Source organism: Physcomitrium patens, chromosome 12, assembly GCF_059467195.1.
Source record: "Physcomitrium patens ecotype Gransden chromosome 12, ASM5946719v1, whole genome shotgun sequence".
Lineage (NCBI taxonomy): Eukaryota > Viridiplantae > Streptophyta > Bryopsida > Funariales > Funariaceae > Physcomitrium > Physcomitrium patens.
In genome coordinates, this window is record NC_143421.1 from 10,821,380 (window position 1) to 10,847,500 (window position 26,121).

The 26,121-nt window shown below is 37.6% G+C and overlaps 3 protein-coding genes and 4 long non-coding RNA genes across 7 annotated transcripts in view; 3 read left to right on the forward strand and 4 right to left on the reverse strand.

Moving 5' to 3' along the window:
* Positions 1 to 2,768: 2,768 nt before the first annotated feature.
* On the reverse strand, positions 2,769 to 5,706 carry LOC141045985 (uncharacterized). The gene is made up of 2 exons (XR_012218626.2): positions 5,450 to 5,706; positions 2,769 to 5,285 (listed from the first exon to the last, which is right to left on the reverse strand). It is a non-coding gene; the product is annotated as an uncharacterized LOC141045985 (long non-coding RNA).
* Positions 5,707 to 5,712: 6 nt separating this feature from the next.
* On the forward strand, positions 5,713 to 9,084 carry LOC141045984 (uncharacterized). The gene is made up of 5 exons (XR_012218624.1): positions 5,713 to 5,830; positions 6,463 to 6,528; positions 6,793 to 6,877; positions 7,994 to 8,065; positions 8,312 to 9,084. It is a non-coding gene; the product is annotated as an uncharacterized LOC141045984 (long non-coding RNA).
* LOC112289858 (protein GLUTELIN PRECURSOR ACCUMULATION 3) lies at positions 7,019 to 12,247 on the reverse strand. Its single transcript, XM_024535517.3, has 16 exons — positions 12,002 to 12,247; positions 11,664 to 11,761; positions 11,245 to 11,386; positions 10,895 to 10,923; positions 10,597 to 10,693; positions 10,414 to 10,469; positions 10,154 to 10,261; positions 9,964 to 10,020; positions 9,689 to 9,780; positions 9,472 to 9,556; positions 9,204 to 9,356; positions 8,789 to 8,889; positions 8,385 to 8,567; positions 8,029 to 8,132; positions 7,810 to 7,897; positions 7,019 to 7,501 (listed from the first exon to the last, which is right to left on the reverse strand). Exons 1-16 carry the CDS (start codon positions 12,058 to 12,060, stop codon positions 7,427 to 7,429), a joined length of 1,527 nt encoding a protein of 508 aa, XP_024391285.1. The 5' UTR covers positions 12,061 to 12,247; the 3' UTR covers positions 7,019 to 7,426.
* Positions 12,248 to 13,766: 1,519 nt separating this feature from the next.
* LOC112289857 (pyruvate kinase isozyme A, chloroplastic) lies at positions 13,767 to 17,560 on the forward strand. The gene is made up of 7 exons (XM_024535515.3): positions 13,767 to 14,629; positions 15,164 to 15,251; positions 15,410 to 15,603; positions 15,819 to 15,940; positions 16,053 to 16,296; positions 16,445 to 16,679; positions 16,777 to 17,560. Exons 1-7 carry the CDS (start codon positions 13,970 to 13,972, stop codon positions 17,091 to 17,093), a joined length of 1,860 nt encoding a protein of 619 aa, XP_024391283.1. The 5' UTR covers positions 13,767 to 13,969; the 3' UTR covers positions 17,094 to 17,560.
* Positions 17,561 to 17,751: 191 nt separating this feature from the next.
* On the reverse strand, positions 17,752 to 19,566 carry LOC149988034 (uncharacterized). Its single transcript, XR_016505805.1, has 3 exons — positions 19,045 to 19,566; positions 18,705 to 18,798; positions 17,752 to 18,224 (listed from the first exon to the last, which is right to left on the reverse strand). It is a non-coding gene; the product is annotated as an uncharacterized LOC149988034 (long non-coding RNA).
* A 1,312-nt stretch (positions 19,567 to 20,878) lies between these two features.
* LOC112289859 (uncharacterized) lies at positions 20,879 to 22,671 on the reverse strand. Its single transcript, XM_024535522.3, has one exon. It carries the CDS (start codon positions 21,710 to 21,712, stop codon positions 21,077 to 21,079), a length of 636 nt encoding a protein of 211 aa, XP_024391290.1. The 5' UTR covers positions 21,713 to 22,671; the 3' UTR covers positions 20,879 to 21,076.
* A 3,282-nt stretch (positions 22,672 to 25,953) lies between these two features.
* The window catches only part of LOC112289947 (uncharacterized), a 1,344-nt gene continuing 1,176 nt past the window's right edge, over positions 25,954 to 26,121 (forward strand). Inside the window, exon 1 of the long non-coding RNA XR_002972019.3 lies at positions 25,954 to 26,121. This exon is cut by the window's right edge and continues 18 nt beyond it. This is a non-coding gene — a long non-coding RNA (uncharacterized LOC112289947).

The window sequence follows — 26,121 nt, forward strand, 5'->3', positions numbered from 1 at the left end:
TAGTTTATTTTATTTTATTTTATTTAAATTCTATATTTGATCTAAACTCCTTTACAAATAGAAGAATGAGTAAATTCTTACAAGGTTAAATAAGTTCTAATTAGTCTCTAATTATTTATAAAAATATCAAATATAATCATATTGTATAATATATGAGATTTTTTTTTTAATCAAACCGCCTTCTAATTGAATTAACTATAAAATTACAAAAACCTACTCTAAGACATTTTCACCACAAAATTGTTTCTTTTTTCCTAAAAAATCTAAAAATTATTCAACAAATGTTAGAATATGGGCTCAATATAGAATCCAAGGCTCCTTAATTTACAATATAAGAGCTTTTACTTATTTCTATAAGGCTATTTGCAAAGAGTACACCTTCTTGAAAACAACAAGACATCTCAAATTTAAGGAATTTTACAAAGGATATGATACATTTACAAGTTCACTAACTTAGTTAGATTGATTTCATACTCAAGCAACTCTAACCAAAAGCAATATATTGGTGTCTATTCTTCAAACTTAAAAAAATAAAGTTCATATTCTTACCAAACAAAGCTGCTACTATAGCATCACTAACAACCCATATTTGGATATTATTGTGTTATGATATTACTTCATCTTACAGATGAAGGGCTTAGTGAAGCCCATCTACAATCTTTGTCCTTTGTATGACAAATTTGTGTGTGTTAATGGTATTTAGAAATGAAGTTTTAAACATCAACTAAGTTTGTTGCCACCACTCTCTATCATCTTATTGTGATTCATCTACAAACTGTATGTTGATTATCCAAAAACATGCTACAGCTGTGTTAATTAAGATGCTCGATTATAGCTATGACATATTCTTAGTTTACAATTAATACTTCTAAGTTACACTAAATCATTACTTTACAATCCATTAAATGGACTCTTGTGTAATAAAATCTCTTGCAATGAACTGTTTACTTTAGATACTTTGCAATTCATGATTTTTGTTAGTTTTATTATTTTGAGGTGATACTATGTTATATTTTTTTGTTTTTATAAAAATTCATCAACTATCACATTTATTATTATTTGTAGTCTATTATCAAGTTTTATTACATTTAATTAATTTTCGAATTTAATTTTTAGCTGCGGCATTTTTACATAAAACTTGTAAATGATTAAATTAAACATATATAAAAATAATACCAAAGTTAAATCTGTTTATTTGCATAACATACAAGAACAACCAACATTACCCCTTGGAAATTTATGGAGAAAACAATATTTTGAATGTAAAGAAGATAACCATTTAATCTGTTTTCCAAAACTATGAATTAAGAAAGAAGTAAAATGAAACATTTACTACATATATTCTATTTATATCATTACATAACTTATTTATACAAGTATACGTTATTAATTCAAAGACATCGAGGAGTGGATAAAATATAAAACCTTAACTCCATTTGTTAAATGGTCGCCCAAAATGAATGAAGATCATTCAATGCTTTTGTTCATGTGTATATGATTGATTAAATTATTTTTAGAAAAATTGTGTTGCTGTTAATACCTCTTTTATAACTGATTTAATTATTTCGCTATCATATTTTGTGAGGCATTTTAAAGTTTCAAACTTCATCATCTGGTCATTTTAAAACCTTCCACAACTTTTTTTTGCAATTGCAGCCATGAAAAGCAGGATTAGTCAATACTCAATCATTAGACTTGGACCCAGCATATTGTGATTTTTTAATTACGACCTTCAGGTATAGTTGTATGCAACATCAAAATACTTAAAATTATATTTAGAACACCCTTGAAATAGTAGAAGTTTAATAATTCAAATTAGCTAAGTTTTGAAAAAATAATCAAAAGTTTTGAAATGGTGTTATGGTTGAAAAGATATTAATTTTCTTACTAAAGAAATTTCTTTTATTAAATCATATTAATGAAATTACCTTCAGAGTTTTATTCTCACTTTTGTTTTACATTAGAATGTCCTCATCATCTAAGAAAAAATCAATTATTCATAAATTAAAGTTTACATTGTGATCAAGTTGACACAAACAGAATAATCATATAGCTCATACAATTAGCTCTGTTGCTGTAAGGCCTAAAATAATTATTACAAAAGTATGAAATATTTTAAAGAAGTAAAATAATGACCATTTTAAATTGTAAACGAAATTATTTAAATACTATTTCGGTATTCCTATACGATTAAGATTACAAAAATATTTAAAAAATTGATAAAAAAATAATAGATAATTTTATTGAAAATTTTATGAAACATTTACAAAGGAATGATATAATTTTACTGGATTTAATACCATAAGATTCAATGCAAATGATTATTTTTCTTAATATGAAAAATAAAATAAATTTTCTGAGCTCTTCTAGTTAATTTTCTGAAAATATTTTTATATTAAAATTTTATATCAAATGATGGTTGACTACATAATAAAATCTTGAATTTTCTATTATTCAAATGATGTTTGACACAGCATCCAACACAGACTATCTAATGGGATGATAAAAAAAGTGCGTTTTGCAAAGTAGTTATCATAGAAATCAAAAAATAGTTAACATAAATTTTATAGAAAATGTACAGTATTAATTTTTGTATGAATTCAATTGTAAAAAAAATCATACAGATGACATATAAATAAAATTTACAGCAATTGAAGCATCATGTAGTAATTTTAAATATATATATATATATATATATACATGCACACACGGTTTTTCATGAAGTTGTGAATGAATATTTAGATTACTAAAACAATACACAATACTACAGGAAAATATTCTCTATTCTAATAAAATAAATTTGTTACACAATTGCATGTATTGAGGGCTGAAATGCACAATTCCCTATCTGAAAATGGTGGTTTTGTTGGTCTAACTTGATACATGGAATGTTACTCCATGCTTTGACCTTGACATTAAAAAACAAAATCAAACATGAATTAGGAGGTCCAATCCATATATTTCCTATTCCTGCAACAACATTTAAATGCAAAGGCACTTCATATGAAAATGCAGATTGAGAAAAATTAGAACAAAAATACTTTGAAGGCATTGGAGGACCATATGTCACAAAATGTGGATGTGAAGATGATGCATTGCCTATACTTGAACTTGGTGAAACAAATTGATATACTTGAATAAATGTTTTTCTTCCTTCAAAGCTCCACGCTACTCCAAAAAGATGATTCTCATACTCTACAAGAGTTGGAGGATCTCTATAAAATAACTTCAAATCCAATGAATTAGAAGGAGTCTCTTTTATCCATGGATAAATAATCCAAGCTAGTATACTCAAGTTATAAGAAATGATATAGATTTTGGATTCTACGGATGTTTTGGGATCCAAAACAATTCCAACAACACCATACATTGTCAATCCACCATCAAGATCATTTGTAAGTAAGGGAAGAGCATTAATTTGTTTTGCATTAGAAATTATAGGATTAGCTTTGTAAGGTTTATTGTGTTCTATCCCATACTTATTAGAAGATTTGCAGATTGCAATGCAAAACTCCAACTTTCTAATCTTACACATACCCATAAAATAAATTGTATAACCATCTCTATTACTAGTGACGGACATTCGAGCCGATGGATACTCAAAAGAAAAGGTAAGCCGAGGTAAAACTTGGTAGGTTCAAGTGTTAGGATTATATACTAGAAGAATAAGTTGTGGGGGAGGTATTGATTGATAATTGTAGGATGTCTTTAATGCTATGTTTTGATTATTTTTTTGGATGCCAGGTAGCAATAATAACCCTCCATCTCCCGCTAGAATGCCTAAGATATGGATGGATAGAAATTCAAAACAAGAAAATTCTATCCATTTTTTTTGTTTCATGTGAAATGTGTAAAATCCATTATTCTTTTTGTATCAAACAAAGTTGGACAATATTCTTTGTTGTGTTTCAAGTGACCTTGTACATAATAATTTTGACTTGCATCTAAAAGTTTTTTCCTCCATTGTGGAACTACCCAACATGATGCAAATAGCTTTGCCACTGGCAATTTCTACAATATCATATCCCTAATTTTTTTCTTATTGGGGATTCCATGAGAATTTTATATAGTGATCCACCAATTGTGAATACTCATGCATGAAAATGAGGTTTTATTCTGTACAAGATCATCTGAATAGACATTATTATTTTTTTCCAATTCTAGTGAAACTTTTATTGGATCTACTCCCCGAAGTCCAAATGCATCACTTCCCATGAACTCATTTGTGCTATGAACCAAGAGGTTAAGATTTAAATTAGTAATATCTTCATAATTGGATACCATTGGTAATGCATCACATTTCACTTTGTAATAAGAATGAGTTAGATCACTAAACAACCATTGCACTTTTTTTGGTGCAAATCGATGACTTTCTATTGCAAACAAATTCTTTTTTGCTCGAATACCTCTTGCCCAACCCTCTATCCTATTTTTGTTAAGGAAATCATCCATGCAAGAGATGGAACCCTTTTGTGATTTTTTTTCGGGTATTCCATCTACAAGAATTGGATCTCGGAGAAGATTTGAATAAAGTGAACCACGACTTGGTTTTAATTTTTCTAATGGTCTTCTTGGCACATCATCCCAACCAACAAAAGTTATCACATACTATTTTTTTTTATAGAAAAGGTTGAAAAGGCTTAAAAACTTATTTAGTATTTAACCTGTTCTTTGTTACATAATCAAGACATTTTAAATTTTCGAAATTAAAAAATACACTATTAAATATATTTTTTTATTTTTTTATTTTTTTATTTATATATGCATTTGTTGAGTTTCTTAAATTTAATTAAATATTGATGATTCTTTTTAGTGCATCCATCAGCTTATCTTTTCTTTTCTTTTCTTTTTCTCTTACTGAATATTGTTCAGTTTGTATCAATAAGGTGAAAAATAGATATTATATACTAAATGTTGAAATTGACTCGATACCTTAATATTACTGGATAAATAAAATAAAAGAAGTGATACAATATCATGAGTTTCACAGATTGTCTTAAAATTAACACCTATTTGTAATAAACTAGGACTTGTGCAATGTTGGTGTTTACAAATCAAACGATATCAATGAATTTTTCAAAACCAGAATGTATTATCAGTATCTATTTTTTTTTATTTTTCAATAGTCAAAAGAAATAAAGCATCAATACATGCTCATACTAATAAAATATTATTAAAAATTCTTAAATCACTGTGAATCTTACAATTGTTTTACAAAAACTTATTCACTGATACATTAAAAACATAGTTTCATGTTACATTAGCATGGAATCTACATACAGTGTCTGAAACATGTAAGAATTAGTAATTAGTTATGTACTTGAAAGCACATTATTTCAAATTTTCATTTGAAAGTAATAATAAAACTTTATGTAACATGTTTCAGTTTCTCATTAGAACCTAAAATTAGAATCTATCAAATTAATCATCCAATACTCAAGCATAGTACCTAGAGTCATATCATCCATGAATTTTGCCTTGGTTCGATTTTAAATTTTCATTTGTTGTCAAACTTCCAAACAAAATCCAATTTCCTAAAACTAAAAAATAAAAAATTATTTATAAGCTTTGCGTAAGGAATTCCACCATTCCCAAAGTTTCAAGGTGTGGGAAACCAAATAATAAAAATAGTTTGGAAATTCTGTAGAAAATGAATGGACACAACCTTTCATATATTCTTTGAAATCACACATATCATACTCTAATTGTTTTGATCATGTGTGCAGGTGTTCCCTAAATCAATAAATTATAAACCTTATTAAATTGTAAAGTACATCCAGCACCTATAAGCAGGTCCAAGTCATAAAATCCATTATAATTGACAAAACTGGTACAAAATTTGCTGGCTTAAAATCCCTAATTCATACCAGATACTGTAGTTCAGCAAGGAGACCAAGCATGAGCTTGCCCTCTAATGCTATTAGTCTATAAATCAGTAGAAAAATTAGCAAGTAAACCAATGAACTCATAATACCAGGTTTAGGGTTTAAGTTATTTGTAAATATTAGAATTAATATTCAAAAAAAGAAGAAGAAGAAGTTTATGCACCAAATTAACTATACAAATATTATGCAATTTAAATTTATCTAATAATGTTCTATATAAATATAAGTAGATAATTCAAATTTTCAAAAATATATGAATAAATTACTTGCAATCAATTATTGTTTCTTATTATTATTATTATTATTATAACATAGTTTGATTAAATAATTGGAGGTTACTCGTTTTATTTTCATTTTTTAAATCCTATTTTTATTTACTTATTAATTTATTGAAGACTGATTCGTACTATTAAAAAGATAATTGTATTTGATATCATTTAAAACAAATTCGTTTAGATATTGTAGATGAATACTGACCAATAGAATATTATTTGTGGCAAGTCTAAGATGAACAAGGGTTCCACTTATTGCTCTCTTCTACAATATCTAATCATTTCTCTAATCTTTTTCTGTCAAGGGGACTCGAGTAATTAGATTGAACACCAATTTCGAATATTTGTCTTTCTCACAATCCAATTTAAAGGTTAATTCTCATTGACCCAACTCTATGAATAGCATTTTAAATTAATTATTCTACATCCATTTTTTAATTTACTATATTTTAATACATTTTCAAAATATGCTCTTAATTTTCAAACGTATCAACAAATTTAATCTTCAAAACTAGAACAGGTAGCAGCAGACAGTTTAACACGTTTGCACAACATTATGATAATATATAATAGAACACTAAACAAAACTAAACATGTAACATTAAGCAACATTTAAACTTCTGATTTTGGATCAGGACCCCTACCAGCCTATTATCAGCACTTAGAATTATGCAAACTACTGCAATCCTGATTCAGACATCTCCAATTACTCGTAAGCAGGTGCTTAATTTTTTATGAAACACGTTCTCAATGACATGCTACATTCAATCTAATTACTCGAGTCCCCTTGACAGAAAAAGAGTTCCCAAGTCAGCAAATAGTAGAAAGCGTAGCAGCAGACAAAAGAAACTACAAATCAAATATTAAACTCGACGTAGATAATTTGAGAATCCAGTAAAGTCTACAAACTTAATGTGCAGGTGACGCTACTCTACTGGTCTACTTTGAGGAACCTCCTGTGATGACGATCTGAAAAGCTAAACTATTTGAGTGGGCGTCTAGCTTTCCAGAAACTTAGAACTACGCTAGCAGTAGACTACGGTTACTTAGAGCTATTTCCAGAACTGTCCTTTCAAGTCGTAGTGTCTGGTCATATTCAAACATATTGAACACATCAATACCACTTTCCCAAAAACTTTTGGTCTCCAATCTGGGAGCCCAGAACACTGGGAGACCTAGAATGTGGATTTTGCAAGATAATAACGAGTGAAATACTAGATTCCTGCTAGCATAATTTACCATTACGATTGCGAAGCGTAGTCAGGATGCCTAATCCAAATCCGCATGCAGGTAAAGCAGCTGCTTGTATTCTGATAACAATGCAGGGATGTCGGCAATTCGTATCTGAGATGAAAAATGACAACTTGTGAACTTTTTGACATACAAACAGCATGTAGATCGCATGAAATGGAATCACTTCTTCAAGTTGCTTAAAGCACTTAAAATTCTGCCATGCAGCTAGTTCACTTCTGGGAAGATCGCTCATACTTAAGGATCATCAAGTAACATTCCTGAAAAAACTTCAGTGATGCTCTTCTAGGAGCAATCTGCTCAACACTGACATATCTTAAGTGCAGTATAAAAAAAACATTTCGGCCGAGGAACGTGCTTATTAGATTTATGATATATAGATACAGCTTAAGTTTCAATACCTGGTTCGCATCCTTCAAGTGGTAGAACCGGTATATCTGCAGCGTAGTGCCTTCTCCATCCAGACCTCCAACCCTCGAAATTTCACTACTGCAAAAATAATCCTTGTCAACCAGTTGGAAATTAGATGACCATGCGATACCTTCAAATTTGTTGCTAATTGGTTTCTAGTTGCTGAACTCGCAGAAGACATCACGAGAACAGATTGGAGGAGTAACAACCTTTGATGAGTGCCCAGCAAACGCCGGTAGTCCCTAAGTAAGGGACTCAACTCTCGCAGCTGAATAGATTGCGCATTTGATTGGTTCCAATGCGCTCTTACTACCTATAAGAGATCCAAAAGATGATTTCAGCTCTTATAACGTACCGATGATAAGACAATCAGCTACTTCACATGTTCAAAATTGTACACACGTCTTAGCCTGAAACCTACGTAACAAACAGGGAGGATAGAGGTCTCATCTGAATTTGAAAGAATATAAAGATATAATCCATCATTGACAGGCATGCCGAAAGTTGAGCCATCATTGAAAACTCCTAAAGAGGACAGTGCATGATTTCAAAATCAAATATGCACCTTGAGAAGTGAAGTTGCTGTAGCTGGACTATTCTGATCAGCTTCGGACAACAATCCTTTCCCTAACGCAAGAAGCTCTTTATCATCGCTAGCTATTTCAGGAGCTTCCGCGGCAGCAATGGCTGGTAATCCAAGTCGTTGTCGCAGATCATGGAGTGGCGATGTAATGCCTTCAGCTTCAGTCTGCCAGTCAACACAACTACCGTTATAAATCAGCTCCATCGATATCTACTGAAGTGTCATACAAACGCATATACCAGAATGCTGAAAAAGCTGCAAATATTTGATGACAAATGGAATAATGTGGTATTTAAACACATACCAAACCTCAGAACTAAACAGAACATGCGCTTAAGGTAACATTACTCTGAAACCCAATCACTACGGCTAATAAGTTAGCATACCTTGCTATCTGTTGATGGTGGAGGTGATTTGAGAGTGTTCGGGCCAGGACTTTTTAAACTGCTGGCTGGAGACAGTAGTGCACGCTTTGCAATTTCATCTTCTGCATACATCAATGGAGAAGGGTTGATAAACTCAGTACCCATCTCATTCCCAACTGCATACAGAATGAAGAATCTGTTCTCAAACTATTGCTCTCGATGTGAACTAGGGTTTTAAGACAAGGACAACTTGCTTGTGCATTTAACCCATTGGATAATGGACACAACTAATAATGATAAGTCGTATCAAAAATAAATTCATTGATTTCCCCAACAATAAAATTCACTTGGCTCTTCAGATTCTCAACTAACTATTTCATAATTCCATGGTGCATGATTTGTCAGAATTCTGTGTAAGAAAGAGCAGCAGACCGACCTTCATTTACAAGCCACCACATGTCACCAAACGTTGTTTTGCCGTCATAACCTCCTATCAGCAAGAATCGCGGACCTATGCGAGTCATAGTGTGGTACGCCCTCGCTGGAGGTGGTTCATTGCTCACTGACAATCTCTTCCACTGCACCGTCGCTGCATCGAAATGTTATGATTTTACTCCCAAAAACACAATTCATAAGGATAACTCAAATAAAAATGGATTAACTTGGAGTGATGAACTAAGCTGGGCAGCAGAGGTATCACAAACCTCGATCAAGAATAACACAGTCGTTATGATAAATGTCATATCGTGTAATCCAGCCGCCAGTTCCGTGGCCTCCAAAAACCAATAACTGAAATAACGCAACCGGGAACAAATAAAAATCAGACACGAACACAAACAAAACATCCTCGTTCATGTGCGGTGACATAAGTGATATCAACCATAACAAGAACATTCCAACTGCTCGTTAGAATATGCACACCTGAGATCCACCTGAAGTCGTAGAGTGGCCACAACGGGGAGCAGGCCCGGAACCTGGAAGCTTCAGCTGCGTCCAGGCTGGTGGTTCTTGTTCTTACTTCCACAAAAGAAATCCAATACCCTCAGACATGACTCGGGAGATGTACACAGTCAAAATCAGCCTAAATCAAGATAGCGAAGTCTACTTAAGTAACTCTAAACAACCCAGCTCTTCAAATTACGTGCCAGACGAGAGGGCTCAATTCGACCAGCACAAGTTGGCTGTGTACGCCCTACCTTCATCAAAGAGGCCTTTTAGCGCCCACAGGTCGCCCATAATCGGCCCACCACCTCCTGCAAGGCAACAAGCGCTGAGTCACGACCACTACAAATAGTTACAAATCCTGTCAGGCTAGGATGCAACTGATTGTATGTGTCAACTAACAATTACAGTGGCAAACAATCACGGGCTGATGGAAGACCCAACCTCGGCCACCAAAGATGAGCATTCGCTTCTCCACCATGGTTGCGCTATGGCCACATCGTGGAGATGGAGCAGGCCCTGTTATTGGAAGAGGCATCCATTCGAAAGATACTGCACAGCCCAAAGATGGTTATTGAATATGATAATGACGCACCAGTGAAACTATATACTGCAAATATTCATTATAGAAAAATGGAAGAACAATTATAAATCAGCAATTTCTATTAAAGCACACAACTAACTTAAGGTGTTCAAAGTCATACGTGTATTAAGCACATAGACATCGGATAACCACTTTGAGCCATCCCAACCTCCATATCTGCAGGTGAATTTGAGATGGTGAGTTAGGGATGTGAAGCAAGCAGTGAGATCAATAATAACTACTGAAAGCATCAAAGCCTGCCCAAGTACAGCAGAACAAACACCACGGGTTTTAGGAGACTCACATCACTAACTTGCCGTTGCCAACAGATGCTCCAGCTGCAAAATCTCTAGCTGGGGGAAGGTCGCCATAGCCAGTGAGCTCTACCCACTGCCAAGTTTCTGTTCATGAAAAAAGACGTTAAGGGTATCAACCAAAGTGACAAAGTCACAAGTTCCACTCAGAATGGACCGAAATGTACTACACAAACTGATCCAAAGTTGCATAATGCGTCAATATCTGTTTTTCTTCTACTTTCTTTTCTCTTCGTTTCTTCTTCTACGCAGTGAGAGGCAGAGGGGTTATCAAAGCGCAAAGCTTACCTGTATCGAGCATCCAAAAATCTCCTAGACTGCATAAGCCACACCAGATTTATATTCAGCGCCTATCGTAAAAGGACGCTGAATTTAGTGCATGCCCAGAAGTAAAAAAATCTATGGAGTCTAAACTGGGTGTGTAACGCGTAACAATAAAGAGCATGCGAACTTTCAATCAAGATGAAGTTGTGTAGACTCTTTAGAGTTGAAAAAGTAAAAAAAATGGTTGCAAACTTAGAAAACAAAAAATAGCACTTCAAGTAAATCATGCAGGAACTCAGATACGTTTTAGGGCTGCGAAAGAATGAAAACATTTCACAAATCTGAATAACAAAGCAGCGGTATAGGCATCGAACCGCTTACGGCCATATCGACCACCAAAGATGAACATGTTACAATCAATGGCAACTGCGACATGGAAAGCACGTGGACTAGGTCCAACTAGACCCGCTTCTCCAGCGGTACCCGTACACGTCGGCTGAAACCACAATTTATTTTCTGCAGCCAACGTAGAGGTTACAAATATCGAACCAGGAAGCAAACATTCCTTCACAACAGTACACGTGAAATCCAGTGGTACAGATGCGAAATGTCTGAGTCGCATTGTTCATCTCAAGAATTGCCGTGATAGCTCGAAATGATCACTTGGACAGTTATGTCCTACTAACAATAGTCGAGTCATTGGCCTACGCAATGAAGACCCTAATTAAATAGAAAAACATGTTCAGTATCCGATTCCTCGCAAAAACGAAACCACGCCGATAATCGACAGTACCTATATCGAGAACATGAAGATCATGAAGAAAACTCTTGTCATAAAGCCCGCCAAAAACCACCACACGATTGCCCTTGACGCGAACTGCGGAGTGACCACTGTGGGCAAAAACCACGGTTTGCAATTTAGCGCTCAAATTTTCCGAATTTCTAACCACGAGTTCCATCAAATCCATTAAAAAAAAATAGACCCAAAACATACTTCAAAACCTCACAAATCCGGATAATCACTCAATCTCACAAACCTCGACAAACAAAACAAATGAAATAAAATAAAATAAAAATAAAATAAAAGAGAGAGAGAGAGGGCGGGTTCAAGTGAGAGGCAACCCATCGCACCTACGCAGGGAAGGCGGATCCCCCGCAAAATCGCCAGGTCCACACTGCACCCATTTCATCTTCGAAACAAGACAGATCAACCCAACCTTCCGAAACGACCCACAAATTCAAATTTCCTCCGTTTCGCCCTCCAACACAATCCCTCAAATCTCAAATAACCTCTTCGACTTATACTCCGCTGCCGAAGAGCCGACTCACAACAGCCGCATCCAAGCAGCATGCAACAAATCCAGAGTTATCCAACATGTAGAAAAATGGCGACAACACAATCCTGGTCGCATGGAGTTGGCCGTTCCGCCCTCAGTTAGCAGAATTGGTACACAAAGTTCATCCACGACCAGATCTCCGAAACTTCTTCGGATTTGGCGTTAGTGAGCTACAAACTGTGGCCCTCCAGCTCGGCTCTGCTGGCCATCTGACTGGGTCAGTTCCTCGTCGAACTCCGCTCGCTACCTCTGAGGTCTCGCTTCTCGCCCCTCGCTCTTCCCACCGCTTGTCTGTGCCGGGGCCAGCATGCGCATACGACTGCGTATTTGTATTCGTATATGAATGGGTCTGTGTAATAGTTTGTATTGTATATGTGCGTATCTGGTCTTTTTTGCTACTCAGGGTTCGGGTACACGAAAAGCTGCCCGTGATGATAAAGTTGGCTGCCCCTGTATAGAAAATCGATAGAGAGGTCTCGAATTTTCAAAATGAAGTAAAAAAAAAACAAAACAAAACAAAACAAAGGTGGAAATGTCATGTGAGGAACTTCAAACTGATCAGAAGAAGTTTCACTCTTGTGAGGGTGAATTTCCCTCTCAACCCAAATTACAAGATGGCCTTAATTAAGAGTTGCTTGTAATTGGTGGTGTGAAATGGAAGTAGCAAGAAACAAGAATAAAAGAAGAACAATACAAAATAAGTGAAACAAGAGCAATCAAGCAATTGTACACTATTAAACTAGTCATGGTCTGTTCACTAGATTTTCACCCAATAAAAAGTAAAAAATAAAAGTCTATTTTTAGATTAATAATTTTTTATCTTTTCAATGACATAAAAATCATGTAATTTCAAATTATTATGAGTCAATTATGATAGATTAAAGATAGAATGTTAATAATAGAAAAATTAAGTGGATATTTTTTACCTCAAAGGTAAATTGCTTGCATACTTTTACTGTATTTTGGTTAGACTTTACCTTTATTTTGTATGCAAAAAATAGAATTTACAAAGTCTAAGTTGAAAATTTGACACATTTCATTCTCAATATGATTTCAACTTGTACATGAAACAAGAAAATTTTATTTCATGTGCATAAAACTGTCATTAATTTAATTTAAGATCTCCTTTGTACTTGTGTAAAATATATCTAACTTAAGTTATTTCAATGGGTAGGCATTAAGGTGAAGAAACAAAAACACAATTAACAAGTATTAAAACTTACAAATCTTATAGGAAAAAATAAAAATAGATATGCCTACTTCGGAATGAATTTCTTCTCGTCAAAGTCAACATCATTTTCTCATCCATATAATATTTTTCTTGTGTCCACTGTTCCACAGCACAAGCTCAAAGCAAAACCTTGGACATTCATCCAAAAGTCATTCGTTTATTGTCGCCACGTCTGGATGAAATCCCGTCTCAATTTTTTAACAACCCTAAAAATGGGGCAAAAGAGCGAACGAATGAAGAAAGAATAAAATTTCATCAAAAAGAATATTACATCCGTCCACAATTGTATCGCCTTACCTAGGGCAGTAAGTAGGCTTTGGCAGAGAGGGAGGGAGCGGAGGTGAGAAGAATAGTTAGTCTCGAAGGTGATGGTGTCCGCTGCATAGTCCTGCGTAACGCCCTCCGCTTGGCAGCTTCTCGCACACACGAATACCGAAACTACTACGGTAGTTGTTGCACTGTACTCTCGCTCTCTCTCCCGCGGGGTGTTTTGTTGCGAGAGAGGAGTGAAGGTGCGAGACCAGGGGCGCCATGGCGGTGTCGCAGGTGGCGTCGCAGACTTCTTCACGCGTCTTTTGCCTGAATGGAGACTTCGCAGGGGTGTCGTCGTCGGCGAAGGGCAGGATAATCTCGTCTGTGTCGTGCCGTGGTGGCGCGCCGTCGTCGCTGTCGTCGCCATTGACTGTGAGCAACAGCAGGAGGAGCAAGGGGGGGAGGAAGAGTGATTTGAGGCCTCGCGTGCAAGTGCCGCGGAGGGCGGGCGTGACAATCGAGGCGGTGATTGGTGTGGAGAAGAAGGTTGATGGTGGTGCGGGGTCCAAAGGGGACGAGGCGCCGCCCGTGAAGCAGCCTGGCGTGGAGGCGGCACAGGTTCCGTCAATGGATGTGGATTCCGTGACGGAGGCCGAATTGAAGGAGAACGGGTTTCGGAGTACGAGGAGGACCAAGCTGGTTTGTACCATCGGGCCTGCCTCATGTGCGCCGGAACAGTTAGAGGCGTTGGCAATGGGGGGTATGAACGTCGCACGGCTCAATATGTGCCATGGCACTAGGGAATGGCACACGCAAGTGATTCGTAATGTGCGCAGCCTGAACTCTGAGAAAGGTTATTCTGTGGCTATCATGATGGATACTGAGGGGAGTGAAATCCACATGGGGGACTTCAATGGCGCACCGTCAGTCAAAGCTGAGGTGAGTGTTGGTGCTGCATCTTTGTGTCCCTAGCAGAATTTCACAGGGTTGGGGATTCCCTTGCAGAGAAAGCTTTCATTTGTAGGATCCCAATCAAGATTCTCCGCGAAGCTCGCCAAGCTTGCAAGTTTTTGTTGGTGATCTTCACGCTTTCTATCTCTATGAAACGATGCTCCCTTTTAACTATTCATGAAATCCGGGAATCATTCATTTATCTTTCTTGTCAATCCGTGTGGAGGATTTCTGGCGCTTCATGGCAATTTTCATACAGTTGGTAACTTGAATGAATTGTCTCAAGTTTTGGTAGAATTTTTTCTAGTTGTACTGCTTAAACCCCTTCGTGAATTGCTAGAGAACATGTGATCCAGGTTTTAACGAAGGAGTCTGAAAGTGTTTTTCTTTAAACAAACCTCTGAGGTCGGGGATTTGACGTTCGTCAAGCAGCAGAAATATCTGTTGTTAGACTTAAATTGCATCATCTCTGTTTTTACTTTTCTTCTGTTTTGTTTATTCGTTTTTGCTTCTGTCGACCAGGATGGTGAAGAGTGGATCTTCACAGTACGTAAATTGGACAGTCTCCCGGAACGCACCACTGTCGTCAATTACGATGGATTCGCTGAAGGTATTCTGTCATTGTGCTTCTAGCGATCTTTCAACTGAGACGAGAAGGGTTGCAATTTGTAAAGCACAACTTTTAAGTGCTCATGTGCGTTCCTTGGCGTGCTTTCGTTTCGGGAGCCTGTTTACTCAATCGTAGTTGATTTGGTCTACCCTTGGCAGATGTTAAGATTGGAGATGAGTTGCTTGTGGACGGAGGGATGGTGCGATTTGAAGTGATCGAGAAGATCGGTCCCGACGTCAAGTGCAAGTGCACTGACCCAGGACTGCTTCTTCCCCGTGCAAATTTGACTTTCTGGAGAGAAGGGCGGCTGGTCCGAGAGCGCAATGCCATGCTTCCCACTATCTCATCCAAGGTGAGTCTGATCCTAAATTTGTATTCTCAACGCTGTTATTTAGACTTTCCCAATCACCAACTGATCTCGGCTAAGATTCATGCTCCTGATAATTCATTAACTCGTTTATGTCGTTGGGTCTGCTCTGAAGAGATTCGGGGTTTCAATCAAGCGAATGAGCTTGAAGTAGGTTTCGCTCTGTTTGCTTCAAACGAAACATTGCTGTGCTTGTGCAGGATTGGATTGACATTGACTTTGGAATAGCTGAAGGGGTGGATTTCATTGCCATCTCTTTCGTCAAGACTTCTGAGGTCATTAAGCATTTGAAGAGCTACATTAATGCAAGAGCACCCAACGGGTATAAATGAGTGGCTATGCATTTTGTATTTAACTAGTGCATTGTATTGTCTGGTTCTCTTACTTCCTATGTTCGCACGGTGACCTTTTGATGCGGGTAAAATCCTGAACAGGTCAATTGGAGTGTTCGCCAAAATTGAAAGCAGTGATTCTTTGAAGAACTTAGAGGACATTATCCGTGTTTCAGATGGAGCTATGGTGGCTAGAGGTGATTTAGGTGCCCAAATACCATTAGAACAAGTGCCATCTGTCCAACAAGGGATTGTGAATGTATGCCGTGAGCTGAACAAGCCAGTTATTGTTGCTTCACAGCTTCTAGAGTCTATGATTGAATATCCCACACCGACGCGAGCAGAGGTGAAACCTTGTGCCCTGTTTTTTCTATTTTTTCTATCTTTTCTTTTTTCTTTACGATGCGTTCTTCTAATTGAAAATAAGCTTCAGCATTTTGTTTGACTTAAATCTTTAGTCTTATTCTAGAAATTTGGCTCGGATTGTGCTGCAGGTGGCAGATGTGTCAGAGGCTGTGAGACAGCGAGCAGACGCTTTGATGTTGTCCGGAGAGTCCGCCATGGGTCTGTTTCCAGAGAAGGCCCTCAGCGTACTGCGGACTGTGAGTCTACGCATGGAGGAGTGGTGCCGTGAAAACAAGGCACACGCATCTGATCGTCTTCCCGAGCTCTCATCCGCTCTTCATGATCGCATCTCAGAGAACATCTGCAATTCTGCTTCTCAGATGGGTAAGTGTTTTTAGCTCATTAACTCCACTTGCATTTGCATGTCTTTCATGACGAGGATTTGAGGCTGATTGTCGGTCCTTGCTGCCTACAAATGCAGCCAACAGACTGGGGGTGGATGCCATCTTCGTGTACACCCGACGCGGCTACATGGCATCTCTTTTGTCAAGGTCCAGGCCCGACTGCCCCATCTTCGCCTTCACGGATACGCAGGCTGTGCGGCAACGGCTGAACCTGCAATGGGGGTTGATCCCGTTCCGGCTAGACCTCTCCGGGGACATGGAGAGCAACCTTCGGAGGACGTTTGCGCTTTTGAAAGCGCGTGGCATGATGAAAAAAGGTGATCTCATAGTAGCGGTCTCCGACATTTCCACTTCCGATGTAATGCAATCTATCCAGGTGCGCAGGATTCCTTGAGAACTCGATCCTGATTTACCAGGAGATTCACCAAAAGGCTTATCAGAAAAATCACTCTATTTTTGGAAGGATCGTTGACAGAGATCCCCACAATCTAAGCACTGGGTTGTGCTTGTTTCTTCTCAGAGAGATATTTTATGGTCCCCAAGGTTTGGAGGGGTGGATAGGTATTCAGTCAGCTTAACTATTCTGCAGGTGAAGATCGTGGGTGGGTTTTGCGAAGCTCTCCTTGAGGTAGAGTAGGAATGAATTGTTGAGTAGCAGAAGCAATATAATTAGGCAGGTTCTTTGGCTGGTTGCCATATGCGCGTGAGGCCAGCTTTGTGGTAAACGGCAAGCATTTATTGATTGTTGCACATTGAGCATCGGCCTCGAGTTGATTGCACAAAGTAGTTGCGCCACTTAGTTTTTATTTCTGCCATGATATATATTTTAACATGGAGTATCAGTTGTGTCCGCTTGAATCAGTCATCCTTGCAGTTTTTATTTGAGAATTTGACCAGTCTTTGATAACTGATGAGGTATCCTAGCAGTGAGAATTTTCTTGTCATTCTTACGCCTGGCCAGGCAGACTTGAGAGAAGCGACCGAATAAGGTTTATTCAGCAACACCATAGCAAAAGTGACTATTCATCATTAGCATTATCGGAAAACTTCACTGTGTAGCAATGTTCTTCAACTATGACTATGATTTAATAAGAACCAAGTGGAGGACTTTAAGCTTCTTCTAACGTAGCAGTTAATTATTGAATGGTTATACTCTGCCATTTCGCACCGGGTCAGATGGTTGAGATTCTACATATTGGAGAGACATTCTATGCGTCTGGTTTTTGTCATAGAATCCTGAACGGCAAACGACGACTGCACTAATGGTAAATTACAGAACTAGCAAACCCGTATTCAATCAATTGCAAGAGCATGTTGTCTTGTATTCCACTGGCGAAGTGACACAACAAGTAACTCCGTGACGTTTTGACTGAAATGTAGCTAAGTGGGATCTTAGCTCTATATTTGCTATTTGGTAGTAGAGGATGTGGTTTGCTTACGATTCTTCATCTCCTCTGCCGCAAGGGTTAAGACTTGGTGGGTTGTAGCGAAGTATAATGGGTTGAAATGTGAACCACCGAGGTACCTGCAAAGTTGAGAACGGTGAAACAGTGGCTCAACCAACACATCACACACCACAAGACGCGATGATCAATTGCTTCAAGTAAGAGAAAATATATGATTCCAAATAAACCTCACAGAACCACGTTTCAATCATAACCCTATACTTACTAATCCAGCCCCTCAACTTCCTAAGGCAGCCTCGAAGCCGAATTATGAGGCTTCTGCGGTTTGAGAAACTCTATTAACAATGTCCATTCACACTTAAAACTTGGAAGATAGATCACATGAGTTTGATACCCTATCTACAAACCACCAACTCCAATGTTTCCCATTTGAACACATAGGGTCAGAACAAGAGCAGACCAGGGTAGTGGACAAAAGAACTATGTGATGCACTGTGTTCAAAATGAGGTTTGAAATTGCAGAAAAAAACAAAAACAAAACAAAACAAAACAAAAGAAGAAGAAGTCCTTCTTTAACATCGCACAGGCCTGGAAGATACCCTGTTGGAATAAGCAACAAAGTAACATGGAAAGTTTTGTGCTCCCTGCTTCTAAACGTGGCGGTACGTCGGTCCATCCAGTGGCGTGCAGGAGCTGAAAATCAAAGGTGTTTTGTGAGAATGTGAGCAACAACGGCTTTAGCAATAACAGCCCTGGCGGTAATTCGAGATGCAACTCCAAATGCGCATTAGTGAATTCGTTCGGTGTAATTCTCAAACCATGGTCACCTTGTAGACCTTCAGTAGGGACGCCATCATTCAATGCCCGACATGTTTCTAAGATGGGGCTCATTACTTAAGGCTAAGGGAGAAAATCCACTCATGCGACCGAATACCTTACCAGCAAAAGAAACATCCGAACAATTCACGTGTCCTGGAAATAAGTTGTCACTGGGACATAACGTTCGCTAGGGGAGCATACATCGGCAAAAAGGTTGCCAGCATCACCTGCCACAGCAAAGCAAGAGAGTAAAAGCTCTCAGCCTCCAGGTTCCATCGTCTGTCACATGGCCCTTACTCGACTCCAAGGGAATCAAATCCAAAGTCGCTTGCGAATCTGCGTACCAAAAGCTTCATCCATTCATGGTGTAGCTACTTTGCATTACCAGGGTTCTCTTACCCATGCGTGGCTCAGTTCCGATTCTCAGTCGGAATGGTGGGAACCCTCGGCTGCATCACTGGATTTTTCAGTGAGCTGCTTTTTATAATGTCGGGAAATGGACCTCATTAAACAACGGCACTGTGGACACTTCGCAACCAATTATAGTTCCGTGAGATTGTTAGTAAGCTCACTTTTATTGAAGTGCTTGTAACCATCCGTCATGCAAAGACGCCTCTGATTACTTCACAGCAACCATCAGCCATAATGCTGAGAGCTCTGAAAAACTTCCTTCTTTGAAATGGAATTGAAGCAATTTGGCAATCTGCACTGCAAGTGCGTTAGACTTGCCAAATTGAGTATCACCGATTATGAAAACCCTCTCTACAATGCAAGGAAATTACTTCGCAGGCATGAGATTCCAATGATACTATTCGCTTGTGGGATGATGCATCAATGTAGCAAATCCACAATTAGGAATTTCTTGCGATTGGATCGGTTCATGTTTTAGTGTAATGTGTCGTTGATTTTGTTCAATGTAAAATATGACGACAGTTGGTGCATTATATATTTTGCTATCTCTTGGCCATTTTAAAACAACGACGGAATGGGTACCAGTTTGATTGGTAGCCTTATTTTAAGTCCCAGTCCTTATTGATTGAGTGTGTTTCCATACTCATTGCACAATTTGAGGCTTCAGAGTAGGGTGGTGAAAAGTTTGACCACGGAAGGGTAGGACACCAAGCTTAGCTCTACAGAGGAGATGGAAGTAAACAGTTGCAGTTCGTGGCAGGAGGTGAACAATGTTCCCTCCTGTCTTTCTTGCCGTCGGAGGTTTAACCTTCAGATAGATCAGTAGTGTAGCTGCGGCAGGAACTTCGCTCTGATAATTGGAGCGACTCCTACGTACACTTTAAGATAGATTTGGTGCCAGTGCAGGTATTCCTTACTGTATCTTCACTATTCATGTTCAAAGATTAGAACACAAAACAATGAGATGTCCAGACTTGATAAACCAAAACCCCTCAATCCCATTTCTCCAGTGGGTATCCATCAGTCACTTTTCATCCATGCGACTGTCTGAATAAACTGCTACCAGTTTGTTTCTTAAGAAGACCTAAAAGTTCATCAGCGGAAGACATCCACAGAGGCAGCAGCCTCCATCCCTGTGCATGCGTTGGCTGAATATCTTTGTTGTGTGAAGACCTAAATAACGGAATCTTCAAACCTGATGGTTGTTCAACTCCATGGGAATATGTAACAGTAGCATAACACTAGCAACTGCTGAAAACTGGCTGCATAGAATCTGCCTTGCAAGTTTGATAGTCGTAGTTGATGCCACGCAACGGCATAACCTTGCCGAAACTCCCAATTACCCATTGACTTAAGACATGAACCAAAGTATCTTTTTTGGATGTCTCCACATATAATGCTAGGAATGTGAAAAGAACGCTACAAGTCCAGCTAAAGTCAAGAGTTACCAAGTATCGAAACCAACTCTAAGGGGATCAATGGAAGTAATCGCACAATGATCCTTAAGGAATGTGAGAAGTAAGCAGCAAGACTTCAATTTGAATACTGCGCAATGAATTCAGATACTTCTGGTTGAGTTTTATATCCCATGCAATGAAGGATTGCCTTGCAAATACAATCTCAAACAAAAACTCGCCCCTTGGCTAGAGGCGGCTGTAGCGAAAGTGACATATGAATCTCATATTTATACAATGGTTGATACTAGCTTCAGAAAGATCTCAAGCACATATTGGTGACTATCTTACACGGTTCGAAAGTTGCTCAAACCAACTTTGCCGAGTCGATATCGGTATTGAGGCTGCTCGTCCTCTTCCTCCTCATCACTGCTGATATCATCTCCCAGGTTAGCAAATTTGGAGTAATCTACACCACTGTGTCCCTTCGGCTTGGGAATTGCAGCCCAACCTTGGGGTTTAGGAGGCGCTGCTAAAACAGGCAGCTTTCTTTGCATCGGCTGGTGAGTGGGTGAGTCAGGAGGAGTCTCGTCGTCTGCTTCTGGGATGGGAGTCAAGGCTATCTGGGTCCGCAGTCGCTCTCGCAGGTTGCGGTAAACTTCAGAATTAGGATTTGTTTCGAGCAGGCGGTTGACATCGAACAAGGCGGAGTGATAATCTTTCATTGCAACCAAGGTCTGGGCTCGCAGCATCAACGCTCCTGCATGCTTGGCGTCGAGCTCCAGAACTGCACTACATTCCTCCGCAGCCAGCTTGTACTGATGAAGCTTGAGGTGACATGCTGCACGATTGCTGTGAAGCGCGATCTGATGATTAAGCTGGGTCGCAGCACTCAGGGCCTCTGTGTATAATTGAAGTGCCTCGGCATACTGTCCCGCCCTGTACTTCTGATGAGCTCTCTCTGTCTTCGAAATCGAATTCATTGCATACTCGATTCCCTAACCCTGGATCAAGAAAGGCAACCTCCTTTCCTTGAAGATGCTTTCAAAGCTACACTCCAACTACTCTTCCACTTCCCCGCTCCCCAGTGCGTAACAACAAATTTACTTAACAAATCCGTCACGATATTCGGGATCGACAGACGTGTATACAACCCAGGGTGGGTGTAACAGTAGATTCTACAACAACTCAGTGTGTACTAGGTGAGTCCGTAAAAATTGACTCACAACCCTAAGTCTGAGTTACATCGCCAACCAGTCTTTTCCCAGAAGCTGTAAAACACATGTCCAGAACAGAACTCCAAATTTGGCTTTACAACTTCAACACTGCACCAATTCTCCCAACCACACGGCTCTTCAACTTCACAGCCACCAAAATCGCTTCAAATTCGAATGCTTCAAACGTTTCTTTTACCAACTTTCGCCCCAATATCAAACTCTGAAATCCTCACAAATCGAACCCACACTCATACAGTACAAATGGGACGCGACGCTATCCTTACTCCCTCTACTACAAGCTGAAAGCAAAAGTCCCACAAATGGAAATCATCCGTCTACCGTTTCACCGCATGCGAAACCACCTTCTGCTTCACACCGCCAACAGAATCCCTCCCAGACGCGCAGTGGAATCTGTTAGCGCTCACGCCAGACAATCCCCAACCAGACCGGGACAAATTCCACGAGGGAAAGAGAAATCTCGTGAGCGTGGTGTCAACTCGGTTGTCGACACGACACGCACAATGGGAAGGATCAGATGAGGGGACGGGCTAAGCCATCGCCGGCGAAGAAGAAGACGAAGAAGACGAGGAAGAAGAAGAAGAAAGGAGGTGACTCCGAGGGGGATTTGTTAGCGCCTCAATGGATGGGCCTTCCTGGCTGCATGGCCTCGGGGGTCCTTTTCGGAGACCACTGCTGCTGCCCCCACCGAGGTTGTGTGGCCCTGCGCAAAAGTTTGAATGTTTGAAAGTTGAAACGGTGCACTGGCCTATTAGGTTGCGCCGGTAAAAATATCGTTTCTGTTCCAGTTCCGCCGGTCCTGATCCGGCGGAGGGACACGGGCCGGGTGGATTGGTCGCCCAGGGGGGACTCCCCCGGTGAGGCCAGTCGTTCTCACGTTGATCCTTAGCTGAGGTGGTTCCCTTTGTTCCACGGCTTTAGGACCATGATTCGCTTTTCATGCCAGCCTGGCCTCGACAGACATCTCCCGAATGTTTCTCATTCATTTTCCTTATTCATTCATCCTTTGGGAGGAGGACCTTCGTGGAAGGTATTTCTCCTTGCTTTTGACCGGCTTTTGTGCAAGTCTGGCCACTTGAGCCCTGGTAAGGCTTATTTCTATAAGATCTACAAATTTCTATAAGATCTCCACATCAAAGTCTCTCTCTCCCTTATTATTGCAAGCCCCTCTTACTTTAAGAACAATAATAAGTAAGAGACTTTAAGACCTCTTACTTTAAAAGCAATAATAAATCTTGACTGTTTAGAATTATATTAATCAATATCACGTTTTTATTTAAATAAAATATTAATAAAATTAATTTTAATGAAAAAACATATGAAATTTTCTAGGGGGATTTTATTGTAATTTTTAGTTTTTGTAGATCTTATAGAAATTTGTGAGATTTCTTGTTATGAAATTCAGATTTAAAATAAATAAATAAATAAAAATGTAGAAGTGGTTGGTAATTGAATAGACTAATCAAAGTATTTTTATTTGGGATGTAAATTGAGCTTATGTTCTATTTATTGAGGTTGTTGGCCAAAAATTTATATCATCACCAGAAAAGAATTAATCACATTTAAGTTGAAATAGGGTAATTTCTTATGCAACGAATTATCATTAACAAATTAGTTTTTTGTTCTTTTTATACAATCAAATGTCAAATTTATATGTTAGAAAGAGGTATAATGTTTTATCATTACTAAGTGATAAAAAACATTTGTTCAAATATTTATATTATTGTAGAGTATATATCCTTTATAATTTTTTTATTATATTCATATTGGTGTATATAAAAAGTACATTTATATAATTCAAATAATATAAATTACTAAATGAAAATTATATTTTTAAAAAATATTTATTAATATATTATTTATTTAAATACTAAAAATATATTCAATAATATTATATATTTTATTTATTATTTTAAGATATGAATATTGACATAAAATTATTATTAAAATTATTTTTATTATTTTTTTATATTTAGACTATAGAATTTATTGATTGATATACATATAAAAATCTATTCTAAAAAACTAACTTATTATTTAATCAATAAATCTCTTTCATTTTTTTTTTAAATCTAAATTTTATTACAATTGAATATTTGTAATATTTGATGTTGTTATCATTTTGTAATTCAGCTATTATGTGAAAATAATGAACATATGTATTTAATGTATAATTTACTACACAATATGATAAGAACCACAATATTAGTTTTTAATTAGTCACAAAATATGGTTAGATTACTACTTTGAAGTACTTAGTTTAAAAAGGCTATTAATGAGGTTGACTTTATGTTGATAATAGTTTATATATTTAGAGCCACTTTTATTAGGCATTAGTGATACTTGAAATCTTGTTTTGTTTTTTTTATTTGGTTTTTAGGGCATATCTTATGTAGATCTTATAAGAAAAAGAATTGGAGAGGGGTTTTGGTAGTCAAAAGAGTAGTTAGGGTGTCTATATGAATAAATGGAGATGGATGATTAAAATCTCCATTCTTATTAGCCAAAAGACATGCCCAATGGGCTTCAAGGCCAAAGGCCTTATTATGGATTAAGATTATTTTTTCAAGGCAATTCAAACTTAAGAGGCTAGGGTCAAAGAGTTTAGATTTTTGGCTATGGTTTTGGTGCAAATTTTGTGTGATTTGGAGTTTTTATGAAAGAGATATAGGCAGTCAAAGTAAAAGTATTGGTTTTGTATCTACAATCACTCTTTTAGACATAACTCATGCATACAAAAAGCAATGAAAGATTGGCCACTAGAGTTGAAGAGAGCACTTTTTTGGCTACACTTTTCATATATTGTTTGATGAATTCTAAGCTAGGATGAAGGAGTTATAGGAAGTTGAAATCAATGCTTGCAATCTAAGAGCAGTAAGTGACTTGATTTACTAGTCATTGAGTTTTGAGCCATATCTTGAGATAATAGTCTTTTGTTACATATATATATATAGCAAAAATTGTGCCATTAGGCACAAAAAAACTATAAAAGCTTTGTAGAGTGGTCTCTTCGAAACTACGGGGCTCCAAAAAGCCATGTATTTGCCAAATTTTTGTACTCCCCTATTCCCAGTGTTTCCTTCTGTATAGCCAATGAGAAGACTTTTTTGTTTCTTTGTCTTATAATTGATATGTTTTATCTTATAGATACGTTTGTCTCTTGTATTCTATTGAGAATTATGTAGAAGATAAATGAAGGTAGATTCAATAACAACTTTCTACTATTATTATTAATAAGTGTACGATTATAAATTTCAAATTTCATTTTGTACTCTAATCATAAACGACTAGATGAATAATATAATGATACACTAAGATGAAAAAATAATCTTTGTAGATATATTTAACAATAAAAAGAATAAAATATTAATGAATAAGTAGAAAAATAATATATTTATTTATTTTTTGAGGAAATCAAGCCAAATTCTACAAGACTCTATTTATTCATAGTATTATTGTTTTTGTTACTCTAAAATATATAATGTTACACTTCATAGTAAATATTAGAATTCCTAAAAAATTAAGAAATAATTTTCAAAGTATTAGAATGCCTTAGAAATTATGTAACAATTCGAAAGTATTAGAATGCCTCAAAAATAAAAATCAGAGTTCTTTAAAATATTTTAGAGTTTAAAATCAACTGACAAAAACACCTCTCAAACTTACATTCTGCACCCAATGTTTCAAAGTGTAACAATTCTATTTAACTTTAAAATTCCTTCGAAATTTCATTTAGCAGCTTAATCAAGGCAAGTTTCCTTTACCCCACTCAATTACTAAAATTCAAATTTAACTTTTATACTTCTAAATGAGGTGAAAAGAAAAGGGAGAAGCAGAGGAGGACGAATTCCACGTGAAACTGGTCGGTGGGAAGTTGACGCTCCACATGTAGAGAACGTCTTGGGAACGCGGTGGTCATTAAGATGGGAACAGCCGTAGAGCATTTTTCGTGAGAACGCGGAAGAAAAGCCTTACAAAGCAAATCCACACCCAGCAAGTCTGCGGAAGCAACGACGTCGGTACAAATTCGAAAGCCCCCGCTCAGCATCAACTGCATTACAGTTGCATGGTTTCTTTGAGTCTCAACGTATCGGCTGATTCCTCAGATGAGTTCAAAATTCAAAAACGGCGCCACTTCAGTTTTTAACAACTATGAT